Genomic DNA, 20,562 nt, shown 5'->3' on the forward strand with positions numbered 1-20,562 from the left:
TTTATATATATATATATACATATAAACCTGAATGCGAGGGAGAGAAAATAATGTTGCCATTTAAAAGCAACATGTCACATTTTATTTTTCAAGTAACCCTCATGCTAGAAAGGTTGGAGACTTATTTAGTAAATTACTATTTTAATGTTAAAGTTATTCTCTCACACTAATCAACACACTCCTGAGTGTTTGAACAGAAGTGGTAATCATGTGAAGTAGAACTGAAGTACTTTCAATGCCAATATCACATACTCAATCTCTTAGTTTTATCTTTTCAAGGGGCTTACTGTCACGTCCTGACCATAGAGAGTCCTTATTTTCTATGGTGGAGTAGGTCAGGGCGTGACAGAGGGGGTTAGTCTAGTTTATTATTTCTATGTGGGGTTCTAGTTTTGTTTTTCTATGTTGGTGATTTTGTATGATCCCCAATTAGAGGCAGCTGGTAATCGTTGTCTCTAATTGGGGATCATATTTAGGTATCCTTTTTTCCACCTGTGGGTTGTGGGAATGTATTTTGAGTTAGTGCACGTAGCACCTCTGTAGTCACGGTCCGTTGTTAGTTTATTGTTTATTGTTTTTGCTAAGTTTCACTATTAATAAATGATGTGGAACTCAACATTGGCTGCTCCTTGGTCCGCTTCTACAAACGATCGTGACAGAATATCCCACCACAACAGGACCAAGCAGCGTGCCCCGGGAGGAGAGTGTATCCTGGACTTGGGAGGAGATCCTGGATTGGAAGGGATCCTGGACTTGGGAAGAAATCCTGGCAGGATCGCCTTCCTTGGTGGGAGACGCAAGGAGAGAAGGGAGAACAGCGACGACGCCGGGGTTCGCGGCCACATGGAAAGCCCAAGAGACAGCCCAAAATTATTTGGGGGGTGGCACACGGGGTGGTCGGCAGAGCCGAGGTGTGAACCAGTGACACCATGGGAGGTAGAGAGGTGGTAAGTCGACCCAGGGAGAATGCCAGAGCCCGCCTGGGAGTCAATGGAACAGTGTGAGGATGGATACCGGAGAATGGAGTTGGCAAGGGGTATGCGGCAAAGCAGGCGTTTGGAGGAACGTGTTACCAGTCCGGTGCAATCTGTGCCGGTCCCACGCATCAGGCCTCCAGTGCACCTCCCCAGTCCGGTACATCCGGTGCCTGCTCCTCGCACTCGCCCAGATGTATGCCTCCACAGCCCAGTACGTCCTGTGCCTCCTCCCTGCACTCGCCCTGAAGTGCCACCTGTACCGGCCCCACGCATCAGGCCTCCAGTGCGCCTCCCCAGTCCAGTACATCCTGTGCCTCCTCCCCGCACTCGCCCTGAAGTGCGTGTCACCAGTCCGGTACCACCATTGCCAGCCCCACACACCAGGCTTCCTGCGATGATCCCCAGTCCAGAGCTTCCGGCGACACTTCCCAGTCCAGAGCTTCCGGCAACGGTTCCCAGTCCAGAGCTTCTGGCGACAGTTCCCAGTCCAGAGCTTCCGGCGACAGTTCCCAGACGGTCAATGGTCCGGAACCTCCAGCGACGGTCAACGGTCCGGAACCTCCAGCGTCAGGTCAACGGTCCAGAACCTCCAGCGTCAGGTCAACGGTCCGGAACCTCCAGCGTCAGGTCAACGGTCCGGAACCTCCAGCTTCAGGTCAATGGTCCGGAACCTCCAGCTTCAGGTCAACGGTCCGGAACCTCCAGCGTCAGGTCAACAGTCCGGAACCTCCAGCGTCAGGTCAACTGTCCGGAGCTTCCAAACACTGCGTCCAGTCCAGCTCCATGACAGGAGCCTTCCTCTGCACCGATGTCCAGTCCAGACATGGCGTCCAGTCCAGCTCCATGGAAGGAGTCTTCCCCTGCACCGATGTCCAGTCCAGGCACAGTGTTCAGCCTGGGTCCATGGCTGGATCTGCAGGATGAGCGGGTTCTCCGGGATGCACCAGAGCTGCCTCCAATGCTGGCGGATCCCCGGGATGAGGGTTCTTCGTCTTGCACCAGAGCCGCCACCGACACTAGACATTCCCCCTAACCCTCCCTTTTGGTTTCAGGTTTTGCGGCCGGAGTCCGCACCTTTGGTGGTCGTGGGGGGGGGGGGGGGGGGGGGGGGGGGGAGTAGGTCAGAGTGTGACTGGGGGGTTAGTCTAGATTATTATTTCTATGTGGGGTTCTAGTTTTCTTTTTCTATGTTGTTGATTTTGTATGATTCCCAATTAGAGGCAGCTGGCAATCGTTGTCTCTAATTGGGGATTATATTTAGGTATCCTTTTTTCCACGTGTGGGTTGTGGGAATGTATTTTGAGTTAGTGCACGTAGCACCTCTGTAGTCACGGTTCGTTGTTAGTTTATTGTTTTTGCTAAGTTTCACTATTAATAAATGATTTGGAACTCAACATTCGCTGCACCTTTGTCCATTTCTACAAACGATCTTGACACTTACAGGTTAAAAGCAACACAGAACAAAACACAAGGACAGGACGGGCAAACTCACATCACACGGTTGTTTGGAGTGGAGCATTCGTCACTTTGGCTTTGACATCATTGGGTTCTTATACTGTAGTTGTGGCCTCTGCAGTCACGTCATAGCAGGCCACATCTGGAGAAAGCTTACACCTCGGTCGACTCATCCCGAGCAGTGGGACACTCATCCGACCCCCTCTCCCCAAACATGGCAGAGGTAGTGTTGTGGCTGGGCACAGCCTGTGGCACCTGTCCTCCCACATTGTTGGCTTGAATCTCCTGCACAATATCTGAGTACAGTGTTCCTTAGGTATGGGGGTGTGTGGCTCAGGTCCCTGATTAACTAATGAGAAGGAGCCCACGAGTAGTGCTTGTCTTTCTTCCGCGACAGGAGGAGAACAGAGTTCAGTTTGGGGGCCGTTTTCCTGTGTGTGGCCACCACTCATGCTCTCAAAATGTTAGCTCCCAGAGAAGACACGGTTCCGTGGTGAGCAGAATCATTATGAGATGGAGGTACGTCGGTATGCCACCGGGCTGCAAGCACAGTCGGGATAAGAGGAATACTAGGATTGAGACACAAAAATGTGGATTTCTGAAGAGGAATTAAGGGGAAAATGGAAGTTAATGAGGTTGAAGTGAATAAGTAATGCAGAGGTTGGATTTGAATTTGAGGAAGATGGTGAGAAAAATGTAGATGGGGTGTTGAAGATGGTTGGTGTCAAGAGTAAACTGAAGGTGAAATGGAAGTGAAAGAGGATGAGTTATATTAGGTGGAAGGTGTGGTGAACAGCTCAGAACCCGTGCCTGGCATCAATGGACATGATAAAGAAGAATCTGGTCCAGAACACTGGCTTGCGAAAGTATTCACCTCCTTGGCATTTTTCCTATTTTGTTGCCTTACAACCTAGAATTAAAATTTTTAATTGTTTGTATCATTTGATTTACACAACATGCCTACCACGTTGAAGATGCAATATATATTTTTTGGTGAAACAAACAATAAATAAGACATAAAAACAGAAAACTTTAGCGTGCATAGCTATTCACCCCCCCAAAGTCAATACTTTGTAGATCCACCTTTTGCAGCAATTACAGCTGCAACTCTCTTGGGGTATGTCTCTATAAGCTTGGCACATCTAGCCACTGGGAGTTTTGCCCATTCTTCAAGGCAAAACTGCTCCAGCTCCTTCAAGTTGGATGGGTTCCGCTGGTGTACAGCAATCTTTAAGTCATACCACATATTCTCAATTGGATTGAGGTCTGGGCTTCGACTAGGCCATTTTAGACATTTAAATGTTTCGCCTTAAACCACTCAAGTGTTGCTTTAGCACTATGCTTTGCATCATTGTCCTGCTGGAAGGTGAACCTCCGTCCCAGTCTCAAATCTCTGGAAGACTGAAGCAGGTTTCCCTCAAGAATTTCCCTGTATTTAGTGCCATCCATCATTCCTTTAATTCTGACCAGTTTCCCAGTCACTGCCGATGAAAAACCTACTAAAAGAATGATTCTGCCACCACCATTCTTCACTGTGGGGATGGTGTCCTCGGGATGATGAGAGGTGTTGGGTTTGCACCAGACATAGCATTTTTCTTGATTGCCAAAATGCTCAATTTTATTCTCATCTTACCATATGCCTTTTGCCATTTCTTTCTTACGCAATGGCTTTATTCTGGCCACTCTTCCGTAAAGCCCAACTCTGTGGAGTGTACAGTTTGAAATGGTCCAGTGAACAGATTCTCCAAACTCTGCTGTGGAGCTTTGCAGCTCCTTCAGGGTTATCTTTGGTCTCTTTGTTGCCTCTCTGATTAATAGCCTCCTTGTTTGGTCCGTGAGATTTGGTGGGCAGTCCTCTCTTGGCAGGTTTGTTATGGTTACCATCCTCTATTAGGTACAGTTACCATCCTCTATTAGTTATGGTTACCATCCTCTATTAGGTACAGTTACCATCCTCTATTAGTTATGGTTACCATCCTCTATTAGTTATGGTTACCATCCTCTATTAGTTATGGTTACCATCCTCTATTAGTTATGGTTACCATCCTCTATTAGTTATGGTTACCATCCTCTATTAGTTATGGTTACCATCCTCTATTAGTTACGGTTACCATCCTCTATTAGTTACGGTTACCATCCTCTATTAGTTATGGTTACCATCCTCTATTAGTTATGGTTACCATCCTCTATTAGTTATAGTTACCATCCTCTATTAGTTACAGTTACCATCCTCTATTAGTTATGGTTACCATCCTCTATTAGTTATAGTTACCATCCTCTATTAGTTATAGTTACCATCCTCTATTAGTTATAGTTACCATCCTCTATTAGTTATGGTTACCATCCTCTATTAGTTACAGTTACCATCCTCTATTAGTTATGGTTACCATCCTCTATTAGGTACAGTTACCATCCTCTATTAGTTATGGTTACCATCCTCTATTAGTTATGGTTACCATCCTCTATTAGTTATGGTTACCATCCTCTATTAGTTATGGTTTCTATCCTCTATTAGTTATGGTTACCACCCTCTATTAGTTATGGTTACTATCCTCTATTAGTTATGGTTACCATCCTCTATTAGTTATGGTTACCATCCTCTATTAGTTATGGTTACCATCCTCTATTAGGTACAGTTACCATCCTCTATTAGTTACAGTTACCATCCTCTATTAGTTATAGTTACCATCCTCTATTAGTTATGGTTACCATCCTCTATTAGGTACAGTTACCATCCTCTATTAGTTATGGTTACCATCCTCTATTAGGTACAGTTACCATCCTCTATTAGTTACGGTTACCATCCTCTATTAGTTATGGTTACCATCCTCTATTAGTTATGGTTACTATCCTCTATTAGTTATGGTTACCATCCTCTATTAGTTATGGTTACCATCCTCTATTAGTTATGGTTACCACCCTCTATTAGTTATGGTTACCATCCTCTATTAGTTATGGTTACCATCCTCTATTAGTTATAGTTACCATCCTCTATTAGTTATGGTTACCATCCTCTATTAGTTATGGTTACCATCCTCTATTAGTTATAGTTACCATCCTCTATTAGTTATGGTTTCCATCCTCTATTAGTTATAGTTACCATCCTCTATTAGTTATGGTTACCATCCTCTATTAGTTACAGTTACCATCCTCTATTAGTTATGGTTACCATCCTCTATTAGTTATGGTTACTATCCTCTATTAGTTATGGTTACCATCCTCTATTAGTTATGGTTACCATCCTCTATTAGTTATGGTTTCTATCCTCTATTAGTTATGGTTACCATCCTCTATTAGTTATGGTTACTATCCTCTATTAGTTATGGTTACCATCCTCTATTAGTTATGGTTACCATCCTCTATTAGTTATGGTTACCATCCTCTATTAGGTACAGTTACCATCCTCTATTAGTTATAGTTACCATCCTCTATTAGTTATGGTTACCATCCTCTATTAGGTACAGTTACCATCCTCTATTAGTTATGGTTACCATCCTCTATTAGGTACAGTTACCATCCTCTATTAGTTATGGTTACCATCCTCTATTAGTTATGGTTACCATCCTCTATTAGTTATGGTTACCATCCTCTATTAGTTATGGTTACCATCCTCTATTAGTTATGGTTACCATCCTCTATTAGTTATGGTTACCATCCTCTATTAGTTACAGTTACCATCCTCTATTAGTTATAGTTACCATCCTCTATTAGTTACAGTTACCATCCTCTATTAGTTATGGTTACCATCCTCTATTAGTTACGGTTACCATCCTCTATTAGTTATGGTTACCATCCTCTATTAGGTACAGTTACCATCCTCTATTAGTTACGGTTACCATCCTCTATTAGTTATGGTTACCATCCTCTATTAGGTACAGTTACCATCCTCTATTAGTTATGGTTACCATCCTCTATTAGGTACAGTTACCATCCTCTATTAGTTATGGTTACCATCCTCTATTAGTTACGTTACCATCCTCTATTAGTTATGGTTACCATCCTCTATTAGTTATGGTTACCATCCTCTATTAGTTATGGTTACCATCCTCTATTAGTTATGGTTACCATCCTCTATTAGTTAAGGTTACCATCCTCTATTAGTTATGGTTACCATCCTCTATTAGGTACAGTTACCATCCTCTATTAGTTACAGTTACCATCCTCTATTAGTTATAGTTACCATCCTCTATTAGTTATGGTTACCATCCTCTATTAGTTATGGTTACCATCCTCTATTAGTTATGGTTACCATCCTCTATTAGGTACAGTTACCATCCTCTATTAGTTACGGTTACCATCCTCTATTAGTTATGGTTACCATCCTCTATTAGTTATGGTTACCATCCTCTATTAGTTATGGTTACCATCCTCTATTAGTTATGGTTACCATCCTCTATTAGTTATGGTTACCATCCTCTATTAGTTACAGTTACCATCCTCTATTAGTTATAGTTACCATCCTCTATTAGTTACAGTTACCATCCTCTATTAGTTATGGTTACTATCCTCTATTAGTTATGGTTACCATCCTCTATTAGTTACGGTTACCATCCTCTATTAGTTATGGTTACCATCCTCTATTAGTCATGGTTACCATCCTCTATTAGTTATGGTTACCATCCACTATTAGTTATAGTTACCATCCTCTATTAGTTACAGTTACCATCCTCTATTAGTTATGGTTACCATCCTCTATTAGTTATGGTTACCATCCTCTATTAGTTACAGTTACCATCCTCTATTAGTTATGGTTACCATCCTCTATTAGGTACAGTTACCATCCTCTATTAGTTATGGTTACCATCCTCTATTAGTTACAGTTACCATCCTCTATTAGTTATGGTTACCATCCTCTATTAGTTATGGTTACCATCCTCTATTAGTTATGGTTACCATCCTCTATTAGTTATGGTTACCATCCTCTATTAGTTACGGTTACCATCCTCTATTAGTTACGGTTACCATCCTCTATTTGTTGTGGTTACCATCCTCTATTAGTTACGGTTACCATCCTCTATTTGTTGTGGTTCATTTGGTTCATATGGTTCATATTTGTTATGGTCCATATTGTTTTTAATAACAAAAATACTGAACACTATGAAATACAAAAACAATAAAAGAATACGTGAAATGACAAAACCGAAACTTTACCGTGTGGTGAAAAACACAGACACGGAAACCAACACCCACAAAGTACCCACAGAATATGGCTGCCTAAAAATGGTTCCCAATCAGAGACATTGATAGACAGCTCCCTCTAATTGAGAACCAATCTAGGCAACCATAGACATACAATATACCTAGAAAGGAAACAGCCCCATAAACATACAAATCCCCTAGACAAGACGAAAAACACATACATCACCCATGTCACACCCTGACCTAACCAAAATAACAAGGAAAACAAAGAACACTAAGGTCAGGGTGTGACACAAGCGTTATCCCTTAGGTCTAGCACAGTAAAAGCTTCAATTGTTTAAGCATATATCGCAGAACAGTGATTACAGTATTTTTTCAGAGTATTGACAAAGAAAATCGATCTTAAGGTTGACAAGCCACTGACAGACTTGACAACAGATTCTCAAAACAGACATATGTTTTGCCTCTAAAAATAAACTTAATTACAAACATTTATAAATATGGACAGTTATTCATTTGAAAGTCCCCAATAAATCATAACAATTCTATCATATTTTTAGCACTCTGACAAGGTTGACATTAGAATTTCTTTGTTGTTGACGGAGTTGACAATATGCATATTTTTTCTTCATTTTCTCTGCTAATTATTTGTTCTAACCACTTAATATGGTATTGCGTTATTCAGTGTTGTCAGTTCGCGGCATCTCTGGACAGCTTTATGGAGGAGAATCATGTTCAGAACGGACTCAAAGAACACATCACTGTCAATGAGGGGTCCTAGGCTCCCTTCCCGTGGGTGGCCTCAGCTCTGCCTTAAGAAATTGCTGCCACTTCAAATTTAACACTGAACAGGCACTGACAGAAGACAAGCTAAAAATACACACACACACACACACACACACACACACACACACACACACACACACACACACACACACACACACACACACACACACACACACACACACACACACACACACACTGTCAGATGGATTGTTGTTGTTTTTTGTTTGGCCTGTTTTTAGTGTAATTTGGTTGTTGTATTATTGATTCATTACAACCTGGCATCATTAGGATAATATAATGACTTTAAACTACAAGTAACTTGACACAAGTTGACATATACTGTTTGCTAGGTGGTGTGTGTGGATGCTGATGTTTCCCATTGACTTTCTGTTAGCACCATATCAAGGCAATGGGATTTTGTGGGGAGGAGATGCAGACTGGTTTCTTTCCATTAATAGTTGATCTATCTGACCTGTCTGTCTGTCTGTCTGTCTGTCTCTCTCTATCTCTCTCTCACACACACACACACACACAGACACACTGTCTGTCCCTCTCTCTCAGTCCCTCTCTCCCTCTCTCTCTTCCTCTCTCTCTCTGTCTCTCTCACTCTCACACACTCTGTCTGTCCTTCTATCTCACACACACACATGCATGCACACATGAGCATGCACACACACAGCCCCACACAATTATTGTACAAAGCAATTACAGAAAGACCCCAGATTATGCAAATGTATTTGACAGGATTGCAGAGTATGAATGTAGTCTGTGAACTGGGGTGATATTGGATTGGCATGTGCTGTATAGCCAAGAACATTTGCATGCAAACAAACAACACAGATGCCTGACATTGGATGTAAATGTCACAGCTTCTAAAGGTTTGTCAATGCTAATGTGTGTCAAAGTTCTCTTGACAACATTCAACCACATACCCTTTTTGCTGCACATGGTCTTCAGTGACAATAAACCACTCTTAGAATGGCCTGCTTGGGTCTAATCCAGCTGGAGTGTAGTGACCTGTTCCTCTCTCTCTGTCTCTCCAAATTGCATTGTGGTAGTGGGATACAGTAGTAAGCTCTGGCTGTCCTGTTACCCATCCAGCCATTATATACCTGGAGCCTAAACCCTAATTCCTTCATCCCTCCTCTCTATTCCTGGTTTCTTCATCCCTCCTCTCTATTCCTAGTTCCTTCATCCCTCCTCTCTATTCCTAGTTCCTTCATTCCTCCTCTCTATTCCTAGTTCCTTCATCCCTCCTCTCTATTCCTAGTTCCTTCATCCTTCCTCCCTATTCCTAGTTCCTTCATCCCTCCTCTCTATTCCTAGTTCCTTCATCCCTCCTCTCTATTCCTGGTTCCTTCATCCCTCCTCTCTATTCCTGGTTTCTTCATCCCTCCTCTCTATTCCTGGTTTCTTCATCCCTCCTCTCTATACAAATGATTTGATCATGGTAACACCTTAATCTGGGTTCCAGCAGTGTATTTTATCTGTGCATGTGCTAGCATCAGCCAAGAGCCTCCCTCTTTATCGAGAGTGAAGTGAGTTCAGAACAACTGAAAGTATGCATCTTAGAAGTAGTTTTCACATACACACACTTTATATATCCAAACTCAGAATCAAGTAGGTTTCCCAAAAATAACATGGTCTCTGTGGTAGAACATTTATTTTGATTGGGGATTTTCTACATTTATCAAAAGTCCCATCAGGTGGCCTGATTTCAGATGTGTTCATGGAAACAGGATAATTTGGGAAATTGTTCTTCGTTCAAACCATGTAAACATTTTAATCAAACTGTTATATTCATCTGACTATACACAATCATCATATTATTGTGTGCATGTAACCATACTCAATATGAAACAGCCCAAGCTGCAGATGGCTTGGTTCCACTGTCTTCACTCCCCCCTGGATCCATTTGGCGAGCAGGTTCATTCCACTCAACCAGCTATTTACTTCCTTTCCTCTTTCTCTGAAATCTTCAAAGCCTCAATGCAATGTGTATGCAAATCACAGGCAGCTGGAGCACTGGACTACTATACTCCACCTCAGAAGCTCCATCTTAGCTTAGTAAGCACTAAACAACACACCAAGGCCAGGGCAGGATAGAAACCAGGCTCCTGGAGAATGGGGATAGGGTGAGAGAGCAAAATATTACATAATGGGATGGAGGGATTTGGAGCACTTGAAAGGATGGCTTGATCTTTGCCTTTCATCCCTCTGTCCTTGTGGCAGAGAGACGAGGAGGAGGTGGAAGAGGAGGAGGAGGAGGAGGAAGAGGATGAGGAGAAAGAAAAAAGAGAACATGGGGGGGTTCAGCAGGATACATGTTCCTTGTGTGAGTGACACACGGTATGAGTTGGAACCGCTCAAGTCTTTGGTGTAAGGTCCAGAACATGTCAGAGACTTCATACAATCACATTGCCCAATGTTGGGACCCTAACATTTCTCTGAATCTGGAGACAGTATGGCTTTAAGAGAAAACCAAATTATCAGTGTTCCAATTGGGTCAAATTCAGACTCTGATTCCGAATGTATGCAGTCATATCTTCTGCTGGAGAGGAGAGATTCATATTGTCCCAGATGGCAGGACATAATTTGATATACACTGACTGTGGCTCCTGCACTGACTATGAACATGTTTATTGTGAGTGTGTGTCTATGGGTGTGTATGTGTATATAATCTCAAAAATATATAGTGTATATACTTTCAAACTCTCACATTAAGTAAATGAGCCACATTCACAACAGCATCATGTCCTGCCTTACCTCCAGTGTCATGTCCTGATGCTGTGTCAGAGGAGAGGAGGTGTAGTTCTCCACTGTTCTAAGTTACTATGGGACTCTCCTCCTTAATGGTTTTTAATTCATAAAGTGTGAATGCAATGCAGAACTGTCCCGAGTGACTTGTTTGGTACAAATTGCATATTTAAATATACAACTTCAACACCATCAGTCATTTTTCTCACAGTTAGCCATTAGGCAGTTGTGACTTTACAAAATCCCTGGGATGCCTCTCTTTATAAAATCACAGTCCTTATTTTCTCATTCTGCTAGCTTCTGTTCTCAGCTTTGGCAAGACACGTCCCTCTCTGCCTCACAGTCACAGTTAGACAGCTCAAACTAGCACCTTGAATAATGTTAAATGTTTGCCTACGTTTTATCATTTTTTTCTCTTAATACCCCCTAGAGTCGGGTTCCGTGGCCCACAGAAATCACATTAGCATAATAAATTCATCCCAGTCAAAATCTGTCATTTCAAACTAGAGATATCTGTTTTTTTGTGGGTTTTTTTTGTCCAACACATCTGCTGATATCGCACTTCCCCATCTGTGGTGAAAGGTGGCAGAGCCAGAACGGTGTTTGTCAGACCATGAGATATCTGTGGTGAAAGGTGGCAGAGCCAGAACGGTGTTTGTCAGACCATGAGATATCTGTGGTGAAAGGTGGCAGAGCCAGAACGGTGTTTGTCAGACCATGAGATATCTGGGGTGAAAGGTGGCAGAGCCAGAACGGTGTTTGTCAGACCATGAGATATCTGTGGTGAAAGGTGGCAGAGCCAGAGCGGTGTTTGTCAGACCATAAGACATCGGGGGTGAAAGGTGGCAGAGCCAGAGCGGTGTTTGTCAGACCATGAGATATCTGGGGAGAAAGGTGGCAGAGCCAGAGCGGTGTTTGTCAGACCATAAGACATCTGGGGTGAAAGGTGGCAGAGCCAGAGCGGTGTTTGTCAGACCATAAGACATCGGGGGTGAAAGGTGGCAGAGCCAGAGCGGTGTTTGTCAGACCATGAGATATCTGGGGAGAAAGGTGGCAGAGCCAGAGCGGTGTTTGTCAGACCATAAGACATCTGGGGTGAAAGGTGGCAGAGCCAGAGAGGTGTTTGTCAGACCATAAGACATCTGGGGTGAAAGGTGGCAGAGCCAGAGAGGTGTTTGTCAGACCATAAGACATCTGGGGTGAAAGGTGGCAGAGCCAGAGAGGTGTTTGTCAGACCATAAGACATCTGGGGTGAAAGGTGGCAGAGCCAGAGCGGTGTTTGTCAGACCATAAGACATCTGGGGTGAAAGGTGGCAGAGCCAGAGCGGTGTTTGTCAGACCATGAGACATCCCAAAAATCGCTCTTCTCACTAAATTGTCTGTATAGTCCGAATGGTTTGGCCTACAAACTAGTATGACCCCTCCATGGAAAGATGAGACTGAAGTTGGTACAGCCTATCGGCCAACTTCTGTCTGTAGCTTCCAAAAAGTTTTGGCTACACGTGAGGTGAGACTCTCACGGACAGCAAGATGCCAAGAGTGTACAAAGCTGTCATCAAGGCTAAGGGTGACTACTGTATACTGTATACTTCTGTATATCACCCCTACCTTGTCACAACAGAACTGATTGGTTATCTTCTGTATATCACCCCTACCTTGTAACAACACAACTGATTGGCTCAAATACATTAAGAAGTAAAGACATTCCACAAATTAACATTTAAGAAGGCACACCGGTTCATTGAAATGCATTCCAGGTGACTAATTCATGAAGCTGGTTGAGAGAATGTCAAGAGTGTGCAAAACTGTCATCTCGGCAAAGGGTGGCTATTTGAAGAATCTCAAATATAAAATGTATTTTGATTTGTTGAACACTTTTTTAGTGACTACATGATTCCATTTGTGTTATTTCATAGTTGTGATGTCTTCACAATTATTCTACAATGTAGAAAATAGTTTAAAAAAATCAAGAAATACCCTGTAATGAGTAGGTGTTCCAAACTTTAGACTGGTACTGTACATGTCCCTTTTTTTTTATATTTGACACCCACAGGCCTCATAACACTTGTCTGAAGATCCCCTGGTACTAGTTTAACAAATTAATGGAAGTTTAGTATACAGTGGCTTGCAAAAGTATTCACTTGGCATTTTTCAAATTTTGTTGCCTATTCCCTATCCCTACTTTTGGAACCTGGAATTAAAATGGAATATTTTGCTGGGTTTGTATCATTTGATTTACACAACATGCATACCACTTTGAAGACGCAACATATTTTTATTGTGAAACGAACAAGAAATAAGACAAAAAAAACTATTGAAAGTCAATACTTTGTAGAGCCAACTTTTGCAGCAATTACAGCTGCAAGTATCTTGGGGTATGTCTCTATAATCTTGGCACATCTAGCCACTGGGATTTTTGCCCATTCGTCAAGTCAAAACTGATCCAGCTCCTTCAAGTTGGATGGGTTCCTGCTGGTGTACAGCAATCTTTAAGTCATACCACAGATTCTCAATTGGATTGAGGTCTGGACTTTGACTAGGCCATTCGAAGACTTTTAAATGTTTCACCTTAAACCACGCAAGTGTTGCTTTAGCAGTATGCTTAGGGTCATTGTCCGGCTGGAAGGTGAACCTCCGTCCCAGTCTCAAATCTCTGGAAGACTTTAACCAATTTCCCTCAAGAATTTCCCTATATTTAGCGCCATCCATCATTCCTTCAATTCTGACCAGTTTCCCAGTCCCTGACGATAAAAAAACATCTCCACAGCAAGATGCTGCCACCACCATGCTTCACTGTGGGGATGGTGTTCTGAAGTTGATGAGAGGTGTTGGGTTTGCGCGAGACATAGCGTTTTCCTTGATGGCCAAAAAGCTCAATTTTAGTCTCATCTGACCAGAGTACCTTCTTCCATATGTTTGGGGAGTCTCCCACATGCCTTTTGGCGAACACCAAATGCTTTTGTTGTGGTTCCATATTCTTTCAATTTTTTAATAATGGATTTAATGGTGCTCCATGTGATGTTCAAAGTTAGATTTTTTTTATAACCCAACCCTGATCTGTACGTCTCCACAACGTTGTCCCTGACCTGTTTGGAGAGCTCCTTGGTCTACATCAAGTCAAAAATCAACGTTTATTTGTCACTTCCGCCGAATACAACCTTACAGTGAAATGCTTGCTTACAGGCTATAACCAATAGTGCAAAAAAGGTGTTAGGTGAACAATAGGTAAGTAAAGAAATAAAACAACAGTAAATAGACAGGCTATATACAGTAGCGAGGCTATAAAAGTAGTGAGGCTACATACAGACACCGGTTACTCAGGCTGATTGATGTAGTATGTACATGTAAATATGGTTAAAGTGACTATGCATAGATGATGAACAGAGAGTAGCAGTAGCGTAAAAGAGGGGTTGGCGTGTGGTGGGTGGCGGGACACAATGCAGATGGCAGGTGGCAGGTTGGCCAATGTGCCGTAGCAAAATAATACCCTCACTATTTATTGGAAAGGAGCATCAAGATCCCCGTGCACTTTTACCACCCTGTGAGGTTCATCATAACTTATTTCATCTGTAGTCTAATAAACTGCATGCTTTCCTGAGTTGTAGTGGCAGGACAACACAAGTTCACCATTCAATATGATGGTTATTATATCAATATTTGTGCATTAAGGCGTTTCCACCATTTCTCGCATAATTCATTTTACTGACACAAAAATATCCCACCATGTCGAACTAAAAAATGGACTACCGTCATTTATATTTATTTATAAAGCCTGGTAGTGACTTTTATCATACGTCAGGTAATTCGTCCACATGAAATGGTTGAATAGAAATATTGGTTTGTTTCAAGTATGAAGGAAGTTAGAAGTAGTTTTGTGAGTCAATGCTAACAACCGGTAACGCAATGACTGGAAATCTATGAGTACAGTATCTGCTAGCATGCTAGTAGATCCCCAAAGACTTCCAGTCATTGCATTAACAGTAGTTATTAACAGTAGTTAGCATTGGTTCACAAATGGAAATACAGGAAGTACTAACTTCATTCGCAGATCAGGAAGCAATTTTTTATGTTTTATATATATATTTAACCCCTTATTTTTGGCACTAAACTATCCCCATATATAGTGCTTTGCAAAAGTATTCATCCCCCTTGTTTTTTGTTGTTGTTTTTTTTGCACTACAACCTGTAATTTAAATTAATTTTGATTTCATGAAATGGACAAACACAAAATAGTCCAAATTGGTGAAGCGATTTATTTTTTATTTTTTTAAGTCCACCTGTGTGCAATCTAAGTGTCACATGATATGTCACATGATCTCAGTATATATACACCTGTTCTGAAAGGCCCCAGAGTCTGCAACACCACTAAACAAGGGGCACCACCAAGCAAGCGGCACTATGAAGTAATCAAATGTCTACCCGGACTACTTGCATTGTATTCCCAGCATTTTATCTGCAAAAAGTCAGTTTAATGGAAACATCTCTGGTGGGAAAATGCACATATTGTTTTATGCAGACTTTATAAAATTATTGTCGACATTTGATTGTAAACCAAGCTACAGAGACATAAAAATGGTATCCATGAGTTCATCTGACTCGGGAAGTAGATTAAGGGCCTCATTGCCAAAATCCCAAAGTATTCCTTTAACATAATTGTTTACAATTCATTTGATTGAGTTGTTTTAGTTAAGACTATTTAAGTTATGAACATAATTTTTCGCACCCAATATTATTATATACAATCAATTTGATTGAGGTGACAACAGAGTATGGTTTGAAATGCCATATAACAATAACTAAAAAAGATGGAGTTTGTTTCTCAGTTTCTTACCCTTCTGTAGCACCAAGCTAGGCCAGCACTGTGGTGGCGCGTTACTGCCACCTAGTGACATTATTAATAGAACACTCATAGAAATATGAGAGCAGGATTTTCTCTCCCTCTCCCCCTCTCTCACTACCCTTCTAGACACACCCTGTCACTGCACTAACTCAGGTTTCTTTTCTCCCCGTCCCGAGGTGTGCGTGAAACCAATGTTTGGGTAAGGTGTGTGTGTTAACCACTGTCTGGGTGAGGTGTGTGTGTCTTAACCACTGTTTGGGCTATCCTACAGGCAAGGGTCCGGAGACCATTTTTGCTGGTCAGAACCTGAACGATAACGAGTGGCACACGGTGCGTGTGTTCAGGAGGGGAAAGAGTTTGAAACTCACCGTAGATGATCTTCAACCTGTAGAAGGTACAACCACACCCTCTCTATCAAACTGACTATGTTTTATATGTGTGAGAATTTTCAAGATGATCCTTTGACCCTTTATATGTAGGACACAGTTTGACTATGGACTAGGTCAGAAAATCGGTCAGGTCTAGTCCATAATGTCTGATATAAAATCAGTCAGTATATACAGGTCAGAATATACAGGTCAGTATATACAGGTCAGTATATACAGGTCATTATATACAGGTCATTATATACAGGTCAGAATATACAGGTCAGTATATACAGGTCAGTATATACAGGTCATTATATACAGGTCAGAATATACAGGTCAGTATATACAGGTCATTATATACAGGTCAGTATATACAGGTCAGTATATACAGGTCATTATATACAGGTCAGTATATACAGGTCAGTATATACAGGTCAGTATATACAGGTCATTATATACAGGTCAGTATATACAGGTCAGTATATACAGGTCAGTATATACAGGTCATTATATACAGGTCAGTATATACAGGTCATTATATACAGGTCATTATATACAGGTCATTATATACAGGTCAGTATATACAGGTCATTATATACAGGTCATTATATACAGGTCATTATATACAGGTCATTATATACAGGTCATTATATACAGGTCATTATATACAGGTCATTATATACAGGTCATTATATACAGGTCATTATATACAGGTCATTATATACAGGTCATTATATACAGGTCATTATATACAGGTCATTATATACAGGTCATTATATACAGGTCATTATATACAGGTCATTATATACAGGTCATTATATACAGGTCATTATATACAGGTCATTATATACAGGTCATTATATACAGGTCATTATATACAGGTCATTATATACAGGTCAGTATATACAGGTCATTATATACAGGTCAGTATATACAGGTCATTATATACAGGTCATTATATACAGGTCATTATATACAGGTCAGTATATACAGGTCAGTATATACAGGTCAGTATATACAGGTCGGTATAAACAGTTCAGTATACAGGTCAGTATATACAGGTCAGTATATACAGGTCCGGATATAGAGGTCAGTTTAATAAGGTCAGAGTACATGGCAGTATATACATGTCAGTATACACATGTCAGTATACAGGTCAGTATATACATATCAGTATACAGGTCGGTACATACAGGTCAGTACATACAGGTCAGTACATACAGGTCAGTACATACAGGTCGGTACATACAGGTCGGGTACATACATGTCAGTACATACAGGTCAGTACATACAGGTCAGTACATACATGTCAGTACATACAGGTCAGTACATACAGGTCTGTACATACAGGTCAGTATATACAGGTCGGTATATACAGGTCAGTATAAACAGGTCGGTATAAACAGGTCAGTATAAACAGGTCGGTATAAACAGGTCAGTATATACAGGTCGGTATAAACAGGTCAGTATAAACAGGTTGGTATATACAGGTCGGTATATACAGGTCAGTACATACAGGTCAGTACATACAGGTCAGTACATACAGGTCAGTATATACAGGTCAGTATATACAGGTCAGTATAAACAGGTCGGTATAAACAGGTTGGTATATACAGGTCAGTACATACAGGTCAGTACATACAGGTCAGTATATACAGGTCGGTATAAACAGGTCGGTATAAACAGGTCGGTATAAACAGGTCGGTATTTACAGGTCAGTATATAGAGGTCAGTTTAAAAAGGTCAGAATACAGGTCAGTATAAACATATCAGTATACAGGTCAGTATAAACATATCAGTATACAGGTCAGTATAAACATATCAGTATACAGGTCAGTATACAGGTCAGTATACAGGTCAGTATAAACAGGTCAGTATACAGGTCAGTATAAACATATCAGTATACAGGTCAGTATACAGGTCAGTATAAACAGGTCAGTATACAGGTCAGTATAAACATATCAGTATACAGGTCAGTATAAACATATCAGTATACAGGTCAGTATATACATGTCAGTATATACAGGTCAGTATTTACAGGTCAGGATATACAGGTCAGAATACAGGTCAGGTTATACACGTCAGGTTATACACGTCAGGTTATACACGTCAGGTTATACAGGTCAGGTTATACAGGTCAGGTTATACAGGTGAGGTTATACAGGTCAGGTTATACAGGTCAGGTTATACAGGTCAGGTTATACAGGTCAGTATATACAGGTCAGGTTATACAGGTCAGTATATACAGATCAGTACATACAGGTCAGTATATAGGCAGGGTAGCCTAGTGGTTAGAGCGTTGGACTAGTAACCGGAAGGTTCCAAGTTCAAACCCCCGAGCTGACCTGTACTGACCTGCATATCCTGACCTGTACATACTGACCTGTATATCCTGACCTGTACATACTGACCAGAATCTGTCGTTCTGCCCCTGAACAGGCAGTTACCCCACCATTCCTAGGCCATCATTGAAATTAAGAATTTGTTCTTAACTGACTTGCCTGATTAAATAAAGGTATAAAATAAAAAAACAGGTCAGTTTACTGTTCGGTATATACAGGTCAGTATATAATTATATATACATATACAGGTCAGTATAAACATATACTGTATATACATGTCAGTATATACAGGTCAGTATTTACTGACCTGTATAACCTGACCTGTATAACCTGACCTGTATAACCTCACCTGTATAACCTGACCTGTATAACCTGACCTGTATAACCTGACGTGTATAACCTGACCTGTATTTTCAGTATTTACAGGTCAGGATATACAGGTCAGAATACAGGTCAGGTTATACACGTCAGGTTATACACGTCAGGTTATACACGTCAGGTTATACAGGTCAGGTTATACAGGTCAGGTTATACAGGTGAGGTTATACAGGTCAGGTTATACAGGTCAGGTTATACAGGTCAGGTTATACAGGTCAGTATATACAGGTCAGGTTATACAGGTCAGTATATACAGATCAGTACATACAGGTCAGTATATAGGCAGGGTAGCCTAGTGGTTAGAGCGTTGGACTAGTAACCGGAAGGTTCCAAGTTCAAACCCCCGAGCTGACCTGTACTGACCTGCATATCCTGACCTGTACATACTGACCTGTATATCCTGACCTGTACATACTGACCAGAATCTGTCGTTCTGCCCCTGAACAGGCAGTTACCCCACCATTCCTAGGCCATCATTGAAATTAAGAATTTGTTCTTAACTGACTTGCCTGATTAAATAAAGGTATAAAATAAAAAAACAGGTCAGTTTACTGTTCGGTATATACAGGTCAGTATATAATTATATATACATATACAGGTCAGTATAAACATATCAGCATACAGATCAGTATATCCAGGTCAGTTTAAACAGGTCAGTATGTACAGGTCAGTATAAACAGATCAGTATAAACAGGTCGGTATATACAGGTCAGTATAAACAGATCCGTATATACAGGTCAGTATAAACAGGTCGGTATAAACAGTTCAGTATACAGGTCGGAATATAGAGGTCAGAGTACATGGCAGTATATACAGGTCAGTATATTCAGGTCAAGATATAGAGGTCAGTTTAATAAGGTCAGAGTACATGTCAGTATATACGTGTCGGTATACAGGTCAGTATATACATGTCGGTATACAGGTCAGTATAAACATATCAGTATACAGGTCAGTATAAACATATCAGTATACAGGTCAGTATAAACATGTCAGTATACAGGTCAGTATATACAGGTCAGTATACAGGTCAGTATAAACAGGTCAGTATGTACAGGTCAGGATATACAGGTCAGTATGTACAGGTCAGGATATACAGGTCAGTATGTACAGGTCAGGATATGCAGGTCAGTATGTACAGGTCAGTAAACAGGTCAGTATCTACAGGTCAGTATATACAGGTCATTATACAGGTCAGGTTATACAGATCAGTATATACAGGTCAGTATATACAGGTCAGTATATACAGGTCATTATACAGGTCAGTATATACAGGTCAGGTTATACAGATCAGTATAAACAGGTCAGTATATACAGGTCAGTTTATACAGGTCAGTATATACAGGTCATTATATACAGGTCATTATATACAGGTCATTATATACAGGTCAGTATATACAGGTCATTATATACAGGTCAGTATATACAGGTCATTATATACAGGTCATTATATACAGGTCAGTATATACAGGTCAGTATATACAGGTCAGTACATACAGGTCAGTATATACAGGTCAGTATAT

General features: G+C 41.1%; 1 protein-coding gene across 8 annotated transcripts in view; it reads left to right on the plus strand.

Moving 5' to 3' along the window:
• Nucleotides 1-20,562, plus strand: part of LOC109888042 (neurexin-1a) — a 790,431-nt gene that overhangs the window by 331,668 nt on the left and 438,201 nt on the right. For all 8 annotated transcript variants that reach the window (XM_031835175.1, XM_031835176.1, XM_031835180.1 and 5 more), the window contains one exon: nt 16,226-16,348. In XM_031835175.1, the coding sequence (XP_031691035.1) occupies nt 16,226-16,348 (123 nt within the window). The remainder of the gene's footprint in view (nt 1-16,225; nt 16,349-20,562) is intronic.

This window comes from Oncorhynchus kisutch, linkage group LG11 (genome assembly GCF_002021735.2).
Source record: "Oncorhynchus kisutch isolate 150728-3 linkage group LG11, Okis_V2, whole genome shotgun sequence".
Classification (NCBI taxonomy): Eukaryota; Metazoa; Chordata; class Actinopteri; order Salmoniformes; family Salmonidae; genus Oncorhynchus; species Oncorhynchus kisutch.